Genomic DNA, 18,875 nt, shown 5'->3' with positions numbered 1-18,875 from the left:
CCGAATGGCCTCCTCCTGCACCTATTGTCTATAAATTGTACCATAGGTCCAACTGCGTTCTTGCGACATTTGTTTTTTACGTGTTAAAAACAGACCTAGTCAGAGACATACTCGATTTTATTCAAAAGGTGCAATCCTTAAAAACATTTCACAATCAAATTTTCAAAAATTGAAAACAGGTAAAATGTATCGTGCACGTACCACTCGAGCATGCCTCCACATGCACAGAGGTGCGATATTTGCGATATCATTTCACAAATTGAAGCCAGGCACCCAAAAAGAGCTGGGTTTTTAATTTAAAGTTGATTCAGAACGGATGAATTACTAACATTAACAGGGTATGCTTCTCTATATTATGAGAGAGAGAGAGAGAGAGAGAGAGAGAGAGAGAGAGAGGGGGGAGAGGGAGAGAGAGAGAGAGAGAGAGAGAGAGAGAGAGAGAGAGAGAGAGAGAGAGAGAGAGAGAGAGAGAGAGAGAGAGAGAGAGAGAGAGAGAGAGAGAGAGAGAGAGAGAGAGAGAGAGAGAGAGAGAGAGAGAGAGAGAGAGAGAGGGAGAGAGGAAGAGAGAGAGAGAGAGAGAGAGAGAGAGAGAGAGGGAGAGGGAGCGAGAGGGAGCGAGAGGGAGAGGGAGAGAGAGGGAGCGAGAGGGAGAGGGAGAGAGAGAGAGGGAGAGGGAGAGAGGGGAGAGGGAGAGGGAGAAGGGGGGAGCGAGAGAGAGAGGAGGGGGGAGCGAGAGAGAGAGAGAAGGGGGGAGCAAGAGAGAGAAGGGGAGCAAGAGAGAGGGGGGGAGCGAGAGAGAGAAGAGGGAGGGAGAGGGAGAGAGGGAGAGAGGGAGAGGGAGGGAGAGAGAGAGAAGGGGGGGAGCAAGAGAGAGAGAGAGAGAGAGAAGGGGGGAGCAAGAGAGAGAGAGAGAGAGAGAGAGAGAGAGAGAGAAGGGGGGGAGCGAGAGAGAGAGAGGGGGGAGCGAGAGAGAGAGAGAAGGGGGGAGCAAGAGAGAGAAGGGGGGAGCAAGAGAAGAGGGGGGGAGCGAGAGAGAGAAGAGGGAGCGAGAGAGAGAAGAGGGAGCGAGAGAGAGAAGGGGGAGCGAGAGAGAGAAGGGGGAGCGAGAGAGAGAAGGGCGAGAGAGAGAGAGAAGGGGGAGCGAGAGAGAGAGAGAAGGGGGAGCGAGAGAGAGAAGGGGGAGCGAGAGAGAGAAGGGGGGAGCGAGAGAGAGAGAGAGAGAGAAGGGGAGCGAGAGAGAGAGAAGGGGGAGCGAAAGAGAGAGAGAAGGGGGAGCGAGAGAGAGAGAGGAGGGGTGAGTGAGAGAGAGAGAGGAGGAGCGAGAGAGAGGAGGGGGGAGCGAGAGAGAGAGAGAAGGGGAGGCGAGAGAGAGAGAAGGGGGGAGTGAGAGAGAGAGGGGGGAGCGAGAGAGAAGGGGGAGGGAGCGATAAAATGGGAATGCGAGAGTGGAAAAACAAAAGAGAGGGAGAGAAAAAAAACAGTAAAAAGGAGAAACACCAGCTTGTTTTCTCCGGCTATGTTCATACCTTCTCATGAATTGAACACAGTGACCGAAACACTTACAGCGACTATCCTATGCATGCAGATTTAAAGTGATAAATGATGCTAGCCCAGTTGACGTAGTCACCTTGCACTTCGTTGTCATGGCAGTCTCTCAGTTTGGTCCAAACATCCTTAAATGGATCTGCAGCAGCTTCAGCGGTGCTTCCTGCACCTGGACTCGCACAGCCCACGCTGGAGTTACTCATGATACGGCTTGCACGTGGATTTTCAAAGCTACATGCTACAGTTAAAACAAAATCCTCCCTCCTCAGTCAATCTTCACCTGCAAAACAGATTGGGCAAAAATTGGTTTAGAGATTATAAGAGAACATTTATCAACTCGCCTCCTCAATGTCCTCCCTTCTCCAGCAGGTAACCAGATGGAGCCAAATTAAAGAAACAATCTACGATTTCAAACATTCCATGAAAGAAACCGTAAATAAGTTATTTTAAAAAAAAAAACTCAAATTCTCAGGCAGCAAACCTTCTCCATAAACTACACAGTCACCCTGTTGATTGTTTCTTTAAACAAATACTTCTGGGGCAGATACTGGATAAAGTTTTAATTTTTACTAACTTTTAAAGGGAACTAGACCAAGTGGACTCGTTGGGCCCAAATCTCTCTTGCATTGATTGGTCCAGCACCCTCTACTCCCCCCCTCCCCTCTCCCCCCACCCCCTCCCCACTTCCCCTCCCCTGCACCTCCTTCCCCCCCTCCTCCCTCCCTTCCACTCAAACCCCTTATCTTCCCTCCTCCCACCTCCCTCCCTCCCTCCCTAGGAGATAGATTTAAACTTTAAAATGTGAATAACTTTAAAAATATAACACTGATTTCAATGAAACTTCTTCCATTAGCAGCAAAGGAACGACGGTGAGTAAGGTGGGCCTAATATTGTCGTGTACTGTTTTGGCTGTAGTTCAGGAACAAACAAACAAACGAGAGTTTTAGTATACAGATGGTGGTGGAGACAGATATGTTGTTTAAGAGGTGTTTAGACACACACATGGATATGCTGGGAATGGACAGGTATGTACCTTGTGAAGGCTGATGAGATGAGTTTATCTTGGCATATGTTGTGCATGGACATTGTGGGCCGAAGGGCCAGTTCCTGTGCTGTGCTGTACTGTTCTACGTTATGAGTGAGATGAGACAAAAGGTTTCAGGAACAAGACGAGTCCCCAGGGTTGAGGATTAAGGCAGAGATAGATAGATTCTTGATTAGTACGGGTGTCAGCGGTTATGGGGAGAAGGCAGGAGAATGGGGTTAGGAGGGAGAGATAGATCAGCCATGATTGAATGGTGGAGTACACTTGACGGGCCGAATGGTCTAATTCTGCTACTTCCACTTATGAAAGGGCTATCATCTGAAGTGTATTGCAATCTACTGTCATTACAGTAAAGAGAATGTTACTGGTGATAACATCCTGAGAGATGATTCTGCTAACTGTAGGAACGAGGCAGGGGTTAAAAAAAAAAGAAATGTTGCATAGGCAGAAACAGTTAGGTTCAGTGATCAACTAGTATCATCTTTAACCCAAGATCTTTTTAGGCTCAGACAAATTTTAGTTGTTTAGTTTAGTTTAGTTTAGAGATACAGCGCGGAAACAGGCCCTTCAGCCCACCGAGTCCGCGCCGACCAGCAATCACCGCACACTAGCACAATCATACACAGAAGGGACAATTTACAATTTTACTGAATCCAATTAACCTATAAATCTGTACGTCTTTGGAGTGTGGGAGGAAACTGGAGCACCCGGAGAAAACCCACGCAAGTCACGGGGAGAACATACAAACACCATACAGACAGCACCCGCGGTCGGGATCGAAGTCGGGTCTCTGGCGCTGTAAGGCAGCAACTCTACCGCTGCGCCACTATGGTGCCCCTGACAGTGTATCCCGAAGGGGTGAAATGTTGTGGTGAATGCATTTGCCAAGAACTTGCAATCAATATGGAAGTGCCAGGACATGGCGCCATAGACCAGTCCAAATAATGCAAATTAAATAAATCTCTTTCAAGATCTAATTTTATATATAACTGGAGAGACGACGTCTGTAGGTGCAGTGTGTTTGGATTAACCAGGTGGGCTTGGATCAACAATTTCCAAAACTTATCCTTGATTTCCTCAACGTATTCTTCTACTGAAAACTAGTTAATAGTAATCTCAGGTTATAATTGGTCAACAAACATGCTGTTGCCTTATTGTGAAACGTAGTAAAATGTGAACAAGTTGGACCTTAAGTCCCTTTCCCAGCCATTCTCATCATATTATGCTCAATTCTATTGAACCAACCAAAAATCCTGAAGACTTGGTCTAATGAACGCAGTCATTGCCATCTCCTTAACTGTGGATTGCAATGGTGTCTTAAGTGAATTACAACCCAAGAGACTATGGTTACTGCACAAAATAGAATTGAAGCTCAGTGAGGTATAAAAGACTATCTCTGCTTGAAATACTGAGGTTTCCAGTATTGTTAGACGTGACAAAACATGCCCCCATTCCTTTCTGCTCAGCTCCTCACACACTATTGGACAACTGGTTAAATCAATTACCAAAAGAAAGCCAGAAGCACTCATTTTCTCAATTTTAGAAATATGTCATACGTACACACTTCCATCAACAAAAAAAATCATTTACAGCAAATTTGACAATTTAAATATTATGATGGTAAAGTAGAAAAATGAACAGACCACCTTTTCTTTACAGAAACAAAAAAATCTTTCCACAATTAAGCAACGTCCGTTTGAAAGCTTACAATAAACCATTCCTCCTACGTGATAATGAATATTTAAATATCAAACTACGAACAAATACATTTAAAATTGAAACTGAACTGGAAATACATCAAATAGTATACACTACATACCTTTAAGTGTAAATTCTGAGGTAACGTTTCATTCGTGAACATTGAATGTTGATACCCTCTGAAGTTACGATCCTTACATGCGAATTGCAGGAGGCAACATATATATGGACCACACTTGGTCACCATGAAAGCTGCTTCTCAGCCCTGCCTGTCTGATTCTGCAGAGGCATATGTGCAAATGCAATGGATAACCTAATATGCTTTACACAACTGGTTGAGCAGGTCTGAACATTCTCTGAGACTGGGAATCATACCAGAATTTGTTGGCAAAACAAGCTAGTCAAACGGGTTTTACAGTCAACTGGAAACTGGTTCAACCAGTCTCCATCAAAGGAGAGTTCAACCTGAAGAGGCGATTGAGGAATAAAAACGTCTGCTAAAACAGGCCACACTGCAGTCAATCCCAGCACATTGGCATGATTTTATGGTTCCCTGTTTTCAAATTAAATGTACAACAGAACCCGTGTACAATGAAACATGTTGCATTGAATTTAGAAGAACCAGAGACATATATGAAAAAGGTCACAGAATAATTGTGAAAGTTTTGGATGGGAAGGTCAGATTTAAAATCGCTAAATTGATGGCGGTTCCGGTTTGTGGTGCTTACGCGCGCAAACGAGAGAATAAAGAGATCTTGCATGCTCAACCAGTTATGCTGAAGAAATGAATGACATCAACCACCAAATTTAGTAAAAATGAATTACAACAGGGAGGAAAAATCCCCAACAATACCTCCGATGGATAAGAAATCTAAAAGAAATAGATCGAACTAGATGGAGAAAAGTAGACAATATTGGAACGTGCAGTTGTGATCCCATTGCATTCTGTAGGCCTGCTGATGGTTGAAAAATCCACATTCAACAGTAAGATAGGCATGGACACTGCAATAAAGAAACAGCTGCCATGATTTCAGCCATTCACCTACAGCACTTGTCAGATGCTGTGCATTGGGACCCAGATTCTGTCAAGGGACCAGATGGCAAATTACAGCCATGCAAAATGTAACAATGCAGCCCTGCAGTCTTAAGCCGGCAAAAGAACAACTCTTCTCATTTTTCTTAATCACAGAATTTTATCAAGATGGTGTTCTGAAAATGGGTCCCAACCCGAAATGTCAGTTATCCATGTTCTCCAGGGTATACTGCCTGACCTGCTGACTTACACCAGCATTTTGTGTCTTTCCAGATTTATATCAGTATTTATGAAAGATACTAGAGGAGCAAGATGAACCACTTAGTCGAAATCGCCTATACTGAGGTGTAACGGCCGCCATTTTAGTAAGCAAAACCCGCCGTTCGCTATGCCTCGCGCAGTGTAATCAGTGTTTTTGGGGGAACAGTATGTGTGATGATACCATAAAAATGCAGAATATATCTCATCTATCAATTCACAGATTTTTGTTATTTTTCTTTTAAAATGTTTCTGCAAGTTTCTGACTACTAAAATGGCGCCGTTACGTGCTACGGTTTTTAGGGTGGAGTGGTCTATCTTGCTCTGCTCTATTATCTTTGGTATTTATCTCCTGGCTAAACAGAACTGTGGTTATCCTTTTTATTAGTGCTGGAGAGGATGGGGAGCCGCTCCGGTAGAATCAACATGCGGCAATCCAGACTTTAACTCCATAAAATGGCAGCACACATGGCGGCACCGGCAATATTACATGCAAAATGAATTTTACTGTGCAATGTTTATTTGCGTATGTGACAATAAATATCCATTGCTGTAGATAAAGAGCCAGAAAACATTAATGACTCCAAACAGCATTTCCTTCCCTTCTGTCTGGCAGTTTACCAAGCTTCGTGATGTGGCTCTCACTCCAGATCAGAGGTAGGGCATTGCTCCTTCACTGTCCCCCCCAATCCACCAAATATCACGACTGGTCCCCTGGCACAGAGGATGCACACAGTCTTTTGCCCAGGGCAGGTGAATCGAGGACCAGAGGACATAGGTTTAGGGTGAAGGGGAAAAGATTTAATAGGAATCTGAGGGGTAACCTTTTCACTCAAAGGGTGGTGGATGCAAGGAACAAGCTGCCAGAGGAGGTAGTTGTGGCTGGGACCATCCCAACATTTAAGAAACAGGTACATGGATAGGACGGGTTTGGAGGGATATGGACCAAACGCAGGCAGGTGGGACGAGTGTAGCTGGGACATGTTAGGGCCCAATTTCCACGCTGTATCGATCTATGACCCACCTGATTTCAGGCTGAAGAGCTACTCATTGGCAGACTTAGTATCAAAAAGTGAGGACCATGCCGGGCTGAGCATCAGAAATCCAGGAATGTGACAACGCAGGGAACATATCTGATCTGAATTTCTGGATCTCAGAAATCAAATTCTAAATTGCCCTCTACAGCATAGGTGAGCTAAAGTCCACCTTAAAGAATGGCAGATACAACCCTTTTCAATGGGCCACACAGTGTGGCATGACAATGGGCCACACACTTTACATTTCTCCAAGAACAAATGGGAGAAAATAAAACTATTTAGCTGGTATATTTTTCTGAATATCACAGAATCTTGTCTCAAGAGGTTTCACCTGAATGTAATTTGCTTTTGTCTCAGGGGTTACCATGTCCTAAAGCACGTTCACGTTCGTTAGGAGCATTCAAAAAAATAAATCTCTTCAGAGTTCTTTTCAAAAGCAAAGTATTGCAGATATTGGAAATCTGAAGCCAGACTGAAAATGCTGGAAATAATAATAATAATAAAAATAATATATTCCTTTATTTGTCCCACGCCGGGGAAATTTACAAGGTTTACAAGGAAAGGTTTAGAAATTAAAACCAATAATGATAGTAACTTAGAAAATTTAGAAATTAAAACCAACAATGATAGTAACGTAGAAAATAGGTGCAGGAGTAGGCCATTTGGCCCTTCAAGCCAGTACCGTCATTCAATATGATCATGGTTGATCATCCAAAATCAGCACTCCGTTCTGGCTTTTTCCTCTTATTCCTCGATTCCTTTAGCCCCAAGAGCTAAATCTAACTCTCTCTTGAAAACATCCAGTGAATTGGCTTGTTTTCTGTGGCAGAGAATTCCGCAGATTCACAACTCTCTGGGTGAAAAAGTTTTTCCTCATCTCAATCCTAAATGGCCTACCCCTTATTCTTACACTGTGACCCCTGGTGCATTGGGACCATTTTTTGCTGCATCTACCCTGTCCAATCCTCTAAGAATTTTAGATGTTTCTGTAAGATCCCCTCTCATCCTTCTAAATTCCAGCGAATACAAGTCCAGTCGACCCATTCTTTCATCATACGTCAGTCCCGCCATCCCGGGAATTAACCTGGTGAACCTACGCTGCACTCCCTCAATATCAATAAAGTTGGCCCTCCCCATAAAATTGGTCCGGATTTAGAAGATGTGTCTTGTTCTCAAATTACTTACGTGCACTCTGGTTCTTGCTGTGTTTTGATCAAATCTGAATAAAATAACATCTCATTATTTGGATAACAGACCCCCTCTCCCTAGGCCTATAGCTTTTCTAAATGTTATGCTATCTAATTTCTGCATGCTTCCCCCAACACAAGGGTGGGATGTATGAAAGCTGTTGTTCTCTATCCCTTCAAGAGAAAGAGAACTCGTTCACACCTTGTAGATGGGCTATTGCATGCTAGCCAATCGTAGTGCTTGTTAGTAGTAGTCCCGCCTAGTATGTGCTTTATAATATTAAGAACTCGCCTACGTCAGGCAGTAGATGTAGCAGCTCGGAGCTGTAATGTACTGCAGGTCCTATGATGTAAGTGCTTCAATAAAATGATGCGTTGTATCTTAGCGTGTACTTAAGCACTTTATCACATGGTGTCAGAAGTGGGATTCGAACCCACGCCTCCAATTGGAGACTAGATTGGAGGGCCGGACGGGTTTGTAGGCCACCCGTTAGATATGGCGATTTTGTGTAATTTTGCTAGTATATTCTTCACATTTTGTTTTTCATTGCTTGAGCTACCGTTGTTCGTTTATTTCTACAAGAGATGTAGATGGGCTATTGCATGCTAGCCGATCGTAGTGCTTGTTAGTAGTAGTCTCGCCTAGTATGTACTTTATAATATTAAGAACTCGCCTACGTCAGGCAGTAGATGTAGCAGCTCGGAGCTGTAATGTACTGCAGGTCCTATGATGTAAGTGCTTCAATAAAATGATGCGTTGTATCTTAGCGTGTACTTAAGCACTTTATCACACACCTCAACAATTCTCCCTGGGTATCATCAGTCTCATAGGATATGGGCAGTTCAAAGCAGGATCCAACAGGACATGAACGGCATATACAAGTGGCAAAGTGGCAAATCAAGTTCTTCACTGCTTGTTAATGCAGAATCCAGATCAAACAATGAAATATGTCACTCCCTTACGTCTGCCGCACAAATATAAAGTCAGGTATGAGATAAATTCCCTCTTGGAAAAAGCCACACAAAACCTTAAACTCATGGTATAAATGTTGCGGGTAGACACAAAATGCTGGAGTAACTCAGCGGATCAGGCAGCATCAGAGAAGCGATGGGTGACGTTTCGGGTCGAGACCCTTCTTCAGACTGATGTCAGGGGAGGGGGCGGGACAAAGATAGGATGTAGTGGGAGACAGGAAGACAGTGGGAGAACATGGAAGGGGGAGGGGAAAGAAAGGGACAGAGGAACTATCTGAAGTTAGAGAAGTCAACGTTCATACCGCTGGGGTGTAAACTGTCCAAGCGAAATATGAGACGCTGTTCCTCCAATTTGCGCTGGGCCTCACTATGATAATGGAGGAGGGCCATTATATATGTTGCTTTACCAGACATATGAACAGCTCTTTGCCATATTTCAGTAGGGTTTTATAAATTGTCAGTTGAACAAATTAATTGATGGAAACAGCTGAATGACCAAGAATTACTGACATATTAAAAAGCACAGTTGGGCCTACAAGAAGAAGTGAATGGCAAAGACCTTAAGGGACATGAACATGCGTTGTTACACAGCAGTTGTTAATATGGAACACACTGGCTGAAAGGAACACACTTGTGAAGGTGCAATCACCCACAAACTTTTAAGGAGAAAATGGATTCAAACTTGAAAATGAAAAATTTAAGGCCACCATGAAACAGGAGGAGGAATTAGATAGGTCTTTTGAAAAGCCACTTCAAGCACAATAGATTGAAAGAGCTCGAAAGGTCAATGACTCAAAACATTATTCATTGATTCACTCTCCCCCATTCCCACTCCACCTGCTGAGTACTTTAGACATACAGCATGGAAACAGACCATTCGGCCCACCGAGTCCGCACCGACCAGCGATCACCCTGTACACTAACTCTATCCTACACACACAAAGGACAATTTACAATTTTACAGAAGCTAATTCACCTGCAAACCTGTACATCTTTGTAGTGTGGGAGGAAACCGGAGCACCCAGAGAAAACCCACGTGGTCACAGCAATAACCTACAAACTCCCTGCAGACAGCAACCCGGGTCTCTGGCGCTGTAAGGCAGCAACTCTACCGCTGCACCACTGTGCTGCTTACTTTCAGCATTTTGTGTCTTCAGATCTATACACACAACTTCTGTTATATAATTACGGCATAAGAAAATAACTGCAGATGCTGGTACAAATCGACGGTATTTATTCACAAAATGCTGGAGTAACTCGGCAGGTCAGGCAGCATCTCGGGAGAGAAGGAATGGGTGACGTTACTGACATATTAAAAAGCACAGTTGGGCCTACAAGATGAAGTGAATGGCAAAGACCTTAAGGGACATGAACATGCGTTGTTACACGGCAGTTGTTAATATGGGACACACTGGTGAAGGCGCAAACACCCACAAACATACTCAACCTCTCCCATCAAATGGGCGATGTTGCCCTCTTTGGTCACCCCCCCCCTCCCCCCCCCACACCATGTCCCCCTTTGTTTGCATGCCTCCATGTAATAACGTCGCCCATTCCTTCTCTCCCGAGATGCTGCCTGACCTGCTGAGTTACTCCAGCATTTTGTGTATAATTATGGCATGATCGTCAATGCAAAAGAATATACATTTCAAACAAGGATTCCCAGCATCTATAATACATGGATACTTCCTTCAACAAGCCAGATGTCTTATCACTTAAGAAAAACTACACAGTGCTGGAGAAACTCGGCATGTCAGGACTCATCTCAAAAATGGTCTCAACCTGAAATGTCCATTCCCCCCACAAATGCTGCCCAACTCGTTGGGCTCCTCCAGTGCAGTGCTTCTTGTTCACGATTCTAGCAGCAAAAATTTCTAGTATCTGTCTTACGACTTAAGATATATAAATTCCTTTAGACATTTGAGAGTTTTTTCTATTTCTTGTGTAAAAACAAACTTCCACTGTATGTATATTCAACAGAAGTGCAGTTTGTTTAACACAAAAAGAAATTTTAACAATGTGCTTTTTTTCCCCCAAAAGTAATCTTCAAGATACAAGTACAAACTTGTCTTTGCAGCTGTTACGGACAAGTCTAAATATTTTTGGAACAAGAATCCATAACAGATATTTGCAACATAACCCATTCCTCACTGGCATCATGCAAAAATGTTAATGCAGCATGGGGTTTGTTTAAACATGCCCATTAGTTGTTCATTGTCTATGGATAATACTTTCCAAATGTGTTCGTTTACTAAAGCTCATTTTGTATGTAAAACACCAGCAACAGTCTGAATGAAGAAGGGTCTCGACCCGAAAAGTCACCCATTCCTTCTCTCCTGAGATGCTGCCTGAACCGCTGAGTTTCTCAAGCATTTTGTGATTCCAGCAACTAAAAGATCACTAAGATCAACTCTTCATTGCAAAGCCTGATGATAATAATAAATGCTTCATAGAGTCATAGAGTGATACAGTATGGAAACAGACCTTTCGGCCCAACTCGCCCACACCGGCCAACAATGTCCCAGCTACACTGGTCCCACTTGCCTGCACTTGGTCCATATCCCTTCAAACCTGTCCTATCCATGTGCCTGTCTAACTGTTTCATAAATGATGGGATAGTCCCAGCCTCAACTACCTCCTCTGGCAGCTTGTTCCATACACCCACCACCCTTTGTTTGAAAAGGTTTCCCCTCGGATTCCTATTAAATCTTTTCCCCCTCAACTTGAACCTACGTCCTCGATTCCCCTACTCTGGGCAAAAGACTCCGTGCATCTACCCGATCTATTCCTTTCATGATTTTGTATACCTCTATAAGATCTCCCCTCATCCTCCTGCACTCCATGGAATAGAGACCCAGCCTACTCAACCTCTCCCTGTAGCTCACACCCTCTAGTCCTGGCAACATCCTCGTAAATCCTTTCTGAACCCTTTCAAGCTTGACAATATCGTTCCTATAACATGGTGCCCAGAACTGAACACAATATTCTAAATGTGTTTTCACCAACGTCCTGTACAACTGCAACATGACCTCCCAACGTCTATACTGAATACTCTGACTGGTGCAGGCCAAAGTGCCAAAAGCCTTTTTGACCACCTTATCGACCTGCGACTCGACCTTCAAGGAACCATGCATCTGTACTGCTAGATCCCTCTGCTCTACAACACTACGCAGAGGCCTACCATTTACAGTGTAGGTCCTGCCCTTGTTCGACGTCCCAAAATGCAACACCTCACACATTTCAGTATTAAATTCCATCAGCCATTCCTCCGCCCACCTGGCCAATCGATCCAGATCCTGCTGCAATCGTTCACAACCATCTTCACTATCTGCAAAACCATCCTCTTTTTAGAACGGAGATGAGGAAGAACTTTTTCAGTCAGAGAGTGGTGAAGGTGTGGAATTCTCTGCCTCAGAAGGCAGTGGAGGCCAGTTTGTTGGATGCTTTCAAGAGAGAGCTGGATAGAGCTCTTAAGGATAGCGGAGTGAGGGGGTATGGGGAGAAGGCAGGAACGGGGTACTGATTGAGAGTGATCAGCCATGATCGCATTGAATGGCGGTGCTGGCTCGAAGGGCTGAATGGCCTACTCCTGCACCTATTGTCTATTGTCTATCAGCAAAATTGCTAACCTTGCCCTGTATGTTCTCATCCAAATCACAGATGTAGATTTCCCTCGTTAGCCAAGCTTCCTTACGTTTGCCTGCTTTGTCCTTCAATCTAACGGGGACGTACACATCCTGAGCTTTCTTCAATACACTTTTAAAAACATCCCACTTGGCCGATGTTCTTTTCCCCTCTAATAACCTGCTCCAGTCAACTTGAGCGAGACCTTTTCTCATACCCTCAAAGTTGGCCTTACCCCCGTTGAGCATTTTAACACGTGGACCCTCTCCATCCCTATCCATAACTATCTTAAACCAAATCGAACAGTGGTCACTGGTCCCAAAAGGCTCCTCCAAACACACTTCATTAACTTGCCCGTCCCAATTTCCCAACACTAGATCCAGCGTTGCCCTCTCACGTGTGGGGGCCTCTACATGTTGCTTAAGAAAACGGTCCCGAACACTTTTGAGGAATTGCACCCCATCTAAACGCTTCACGCTATGATTTTCCCAGTCTATATTGGGAAAGATAAAATCCTCTTCGGCAACAACCTTATTTGACCTGCAGCTGTCTGCAATCTCCCGGCACATTTGTTCTTCTAATTCCCGTTGACTATTCGGGGGTCTGTAGTACACCCTCAACAAGGTGATCATCCCTTTCTTGTTCCTCAGCTCCACCCATAAAGCCTCACTAGACGAACCGTTCCTAATGTCGCCTCTGAACACAGCCGTGACATCCTCCTTCACCAACAATGCAACCCCCCTCCTCTTTTCCCCTCACCCCTGTCTCTCCTGAAGCTCCTGTACCCCGGAACATTGAGCTGCCAGTCCTGCCCCTCCCTTAACCAGGTTTCAGTCATGGCTATAACGTCCCAGTCGCTCGTACCTATCCATGCCCTAAGCTTATCTGCCTTACCCGTCAGACCCCTTGCATTAAAATACGTGCAGTTTAAACCAACCCTCCTTCCTCGCTCTCCGCCTTTCACCTGCCTATTCTGCCCACTAACCTTTCCCACACCGCCCTCCATACCAACTTCTAGCCTTTCACGTGCCTGTGCCCTGCACGAGATCCCACCCCCCTGCCAATCTAGTTTAAACCCTTCCGTGTAGCATTAGCAAACCTTCCCCCTTTGAAGTTGATCCCCCTCCAGTTTAAGTGCAACCCGTCCCTTTTATACAGGTCACCCCTGCCCCGGAAGAGATACCAATTATCCAGAAATCTGAACCCCTGCTCCCTGCGCCAACTCCATAGCCACACATTAATCTCCTCTACCTTCCTGTTCTTACCTTCACGAGCACGAATTACTGGAAGCAATCCTGACATCACTACTCTGCAGTCCTGCTTTTAAGTCTTCTACCCAATTCCGTAAATTCTTGTTGCAGAAACTTCTTCCTCTCGACCTACATCATTTGTGCCAACATGCACAACAACCTCCGGCTGCTCCCCTTCACTCTTGAGAATGCCGTGCAGCTGCTCCGAGACGTCCTGGACCCTGGCACCAGGGAGGCAACACACCGTCCTGGAGTCTCGCCTGCTGCCACAGAATCTCCTGTCCGTACCTCAGACAATGGAGTCTCCCACCACCATGGCTCTGCCTGACGTCACTCTTCCCCATTGAGCCTCGGCACCAGGGTTGGAATCACAGCCCTGGCTACCACTCAATTTCGTCGTGTTCCCAATGTTGGGAGAGTCCAGAACAAGGGGCCACAGTTTAAGAATAAGGGGTAGGCCATTTAGAACTGAGATGAGGAAAAACCGTTTCAGTCAGATAGTTGTGAATCTGTGGAATTCTCTGCCTCAGAAGGCAGTGGAGGCCAATTCTCTGAATGCATTCAAGAGAGCTAGATAGAGCTCTTAAGGATAGCGGAGTCAGGGGGTATGGGGAGAAGGCAGGAACGGGGTACTGATTGAGAATGATCAGCCATGATCACATTGAATGGCGGTGCTGGTTCGAAGGGCCGAGTGGCCTCCTCCTGCACCTATTGTCTATTGTGTCATCCGCTCCTAAGAGGGTGTACCCGTTTTCAGTAGGTACGGGGTCTCCTGCACTCCACGTTTACTCTTTCTCACAGTCACCCACCTTCGCTCTTCCCATGTCCTTGGTGTGCCAACCCCACTACAGGTCTTGTCCAGGAAACTCTCGTTCTCCCGGATGGCCCAGAGTTCATCCAACTGCTGCTCCAGTTCCCCAACACGTTTATTCAGGAGCTGCACCTGGACACAATTTCTGCAGGTGTAGTTTTTGCAGAAGCACCAGCAGTGTCCCCCGACTTCCCACATCCTGCAGGAAACACACTGTACCAAATTGGCCTGCCTCACTATTCACTACTTTATATCTTGATGAAACCAACAATTTGAAAATAATGTAATCTATTGCCGATGCAGAAATATCTTGCATTCAAAATGCTTATTTCCAAATCTACAACTGAATGGCTGAAAAAACTCAACTCAACTCAAAATCCAAAGGCAGAAGCTTTCAGTGTCAATTAACTTCTGCACAAGTTTCACCTTCCTGAACTTTTTCTTGCTCATGCCACGTAATCAACTTCCAGGTAAAAGTCTGTCCTTTTTTCAGACATAAACAACATCTTTACAGAGGTCATACAATTCTTAGTATGCTAAACTGTATGTAGAATAGCCAATAACATTTGGGGTCAGCGTGTCTAAATTGACTACCAAAACAACACTGACATTAATGCAATTTATAGCACATGTATCACTTGCACTTCCTTTGCAGGCTTATTTAAAATTCCTTATCTTCTTCCAGTGCAGCAACCTTACTCCATTTTAAAGACTGAATATTCATTTAAATACAGGTGATTTGGGGGGACATAGTGGGGATGAGTTCAACTGGCAATTAAAAAAATCCTTCCGAAATATGGCAAAGACCAAAATCACCTGTATTTAAATCAGATCACACATTCCTGTCTCTTGAGAAATCAGGCAATTGCGTTCCTTGGGACAGAGGTTGCAAATGGACCCGTCACAAAGTATGACAAAAGTAATTCAGAACACACTAACGTACAGAAGAGTTAATTGTTGTCTACTGGAAGATTCAAGTTTCCTTGAGCAGCATTTTTTTTTAAACGGAAGTCACATATTAGACAATAGGTGCAGGAGTAGGCCGCACCTGGAGTATTGTGTGCAGTTTTGGTCTCCTAACCTGAGGAAAGACGTTCTTGCCTTAGAGGGAGTACAGAGAAGGTTCACCAGATTGATCCCTGGGATGGCGGGACTTACATATGAGGAAAGACTGGATAGACTGGGCTTGTACTCGCTGGAATTTAGAAGACTGAGGGGGGATCTTATAGAAACATATAAAATTCTTAAGGGGTTGGAGAGACTAGATGCGGGAAGATTGTTCCCGATGTTGGGGGAGTCCAGAACCAGGGGTCACAGCTTAAGGATAAGGGGGAAGTCTTTTAGGACCGAGATGAGAAAACATTTCTTCACACAGAGAGTGGTGAGTCTGTGGAATTCTCTGCCACAGAAGGTAGTTGAGGCCAGTTCATTGGCTATATTTAAGAGGGAGTTAGATGTGGCCCTTTTTGCTAAAGGGATCAGGGGGTATGGAGAGAAGGCAGGTACAGGATACTGAGCTGGATGATCAGCCATGATCATATTGAATGGCGGTGCAGGCTCGAAGGGCCGAATGGCCTACTCCTGCACCTATTTTCTATGTTTCTATTTGGCTCTTTGAGCCAGCACCACCATTCAATGTGATCATGGCTGATCATTCTCAATTCTCAATTCCTGCCTTCTCCCCATACCCCCTGACTCCGCTATCCTTAAGAGCTCTATCTAGCTCTCTCTTGAATGCATTCAGAGAATTGGCCTCCACTGCCTTCTGAGGCAGAGAATTCCACAGATTTACAACTCTGAGTGAAAAAGTTTTTCCTCATCTCTGTTCTTAGGAAAGAGGATGCTCATATGCAGAGAATTTGAAATACAGGAACTTAATAATACTGTTTTCACTAAAGACATTTTTACAGCTGCAAAATAGACTTGTTAAAAACACTGCAAAATTATGGGACAAATTGGGATTAGGATGAGTCACGAAATTTGGAAACATGTTAATCATACTCTTCAGAGAAATTAAACTTTTATTAAATACAAAAATAGTGGTAAAAATACTGAATATCTAGGTGTTGAACAAATTATTCAAATAACTATCTGGCTTATCGTGTTAAAAATGTAAAACAACACATGGTGCAACCAAAGACAAATAGCAATGATTGTAATGGACATTGCTGCAGCTGTCTTTGGTGTTTGACAAATAATCTGCACAATGGACGGCACAGTGACGCAGCGGTAGAGTTGCTGCCTTACAGAGCCAGAGACCAGAGTTTGATCCTGGCTACCAGATACCTGGGTGCTTGTCTACATGGAGTCTCCCCGTGAGTTTTCTCCAAGAACTTTGGTTTCCTCCCACACTCCAAAGACGTACAGGTATATAGGTAAATTGGCTAGGCATAAGTGTATATTGTCCCTAGTGTTTGTAGGACAGTGTTAATGTGCGGGGATCGCTGGTCGGTGTGGACTTGGCAGGCCGAAGGGCCTGTTTCGGCGCTGTATCTCTAAACGAAACTAAATTAGTCTTAAATCATACTCCTGTAAACCAAATTGCCACAATTTTCAACTAAAAGCAGCTAAACTATCAGGACATTGACAAAAAAAGTAGCAGGCTTTCTCTATCGGTTAATTACCTCAAGCCAAGCCTATCCCTTAAAAACAATTAGAAAATCATGTACAGGAAATGGGCCTGGTCAAATATCCAACAGCAGTATCATATTTCCCATTTCTAATGAACTCCTGTGGCCGATAGCAAAGCCACTGAAACTGCCAAAATTTGTTTTCTTCCACGAGCTGAATCTGACTGTTGGATGTAACAATACAGACTAAAGAGAAATTACTGTCCGTGTTTGAAAAGAAAGGTTCACATGACGTTTCTGTCTACAACTTTAAAGACATTAGGCAAGACAATAGACAATAGGTGCAGGAGGAGGCCATTCGGCCCTTCGAGCCAGCACCGTCATTCAATGTGATCATGGCTGATCATTCTAAATCAGTACCCCGTTCCTGCCTTCTCCCCATACCCCCTGACTCCGCTATCCTTAAGAGCTCTATCTAGCTCTCTCTTGAATGCATTCAGAGAATTGACCTCCACTGCCTTCTGAGGCAGAGAATTCCACATTATCAGTAAGATACACAAAAGATTTATAGGAACAATACCTGATCTGAGTTTAACTACTAAGATTGACTGAACACATTGGGGTACTTTTATTTAGAATTCTAGAAAATAGACAGACTTATGACCAGAGATTCATCCCCAATGATAGCACAAAGAACTCGAACGTTGTATTCTGCTTCGAAAAATTACTTCAATGGGAAGAATTTCAGAAGCAAAATGTACATACAACTGCTACTAATTAGCATCTTCAGCACTACAGACCAGGGGAGTGAATTTCTAGGCAAAGATGTTTCCATGGACTTGAGAAGTCAAGGGATGCCAGAATCAGAACAAGACGGTCACCAATAAATGCAATAGGAAATTCAGGATTAATGTCTTCTCACTGTACCTACCAGGTACATGTGACAATAAAGTATAATTCAAGGGGAATCGGCGTGGGGGGGGGGGGGGAGGGACAGAGATCAAAGGGTGAACTGGTTGGGGTCACACGCGAACGGGGGAGCCTGCTATCAAGTGTGGCGGCAGGCAGTGGATAGGACTAGTCGGTACTTTTGTAACTTTGCCAGTGCCAATACGTGGCAACACTTGTGTACTGCCTAGGTTGTATACAATAAAGCTTTTCACTGTACCTCGGTATCCCAGGTACATGTAACAATAAAGTATCATTCATTCATAGCTGAAAAGTACATCTTTATGCATTTAAGAATAAAATGGAAAGAGGATAGGAAATAGCACAATTATATTGATAGAGTGAAACAGGGCTTCTTCAACTGAAGGAGCTACCAGACTTGATCACGGCCCCGTTGGCAATCTGTGTAATTTGTTGCACATTTCTGCTAAAGTGACCTTTGAGTTGTAGTTTCTGTCTTGATTCAAAATAATTTTGTCAAAGCTGGATTGGTGCATTTGAAAACAGAAAGTATTAGTCCACAAGAGCAGTTATTTCTAGGATGAAATTTCTAGGATGTACTGTTCCAGTGCAAAGGTGGCCTCAATTCCAATTATTTTGAGAGAAAAACACTGCGCAGTTCCTAAAACTCTCAGAAGGAAAATTGTGTACATCTCCTTCAAGCATAAATTTGTCAACATTCTTTATTGCCTTTCAAGGAGTTTAACTTCATGATTCAGAGTTTCCTGGTTATATTAAAAATCGTGAACAGGCGGAATATAATTATTACAACCAGGGCAAAAAGGTTTATGTTTGATTATGTTTTGCTTCAAAAAAAGACAAGTTAAAATAAGAGAAAAATTTAAAAGGGGCAACTTTTTTCCCCGCAGCAGATTGTGTATATATGGAAAGAGG

General features: G+C 44.0%; 1 protein-coding gene across 6 annotated transcripts in view; it reads right to left on the bottom strand.

Moving 5' to 3' along the window:
• The window catches only part of rbbp8 (retinoblastoma binding protein 8), a 111,122-nt gene that overhangs the window by 48,850 nt on the left and 43,397 nt on the right, over positions 1 to 18,875 (bottom strand). For 5 of the 6 annotated variants that reach the window (XM_078398249.1, XM_078398248.1, XM_078398250.1 and 2 more), the window contains one exon: positions 1,628 to 1,825. In XM_078398249.1, the coding sequence (XP_078254375.1) occupies positions 1,628 to 1,748 (121 nt within the window). In that variant the 5' untranslated portion in view covers positions 1,749 to 1,825. Of the gene's footprint in view, positions 1 to 1,627; positions 1,826 to 4,409; positions 4,485 to 18,875 lie in introns of those variants that run through there. The other variant, XM_078398253.1, reaches the window with a different exon arrangement.

This window comes from Rhinoraja longicauda, chromosome 4 (assembly GCF_053455715.1).
Source record: "Rhinoraja longicauda isolate Sanriku21f chromosome 4, sRhiLon1.1, whole genome shotgun sequence".
Lineage (NCBI taxonomy): Eukaryota > Metazoa > Chordata > Chondrichthyes > Rajiformes > Arhynchobatidae > Rhinoraja > Rhinoraja longicauda.
Note: the sequence above shows the minus strand (reverse complement) of the source record. Positions and strands in the feature narration are given on the sequence as shown.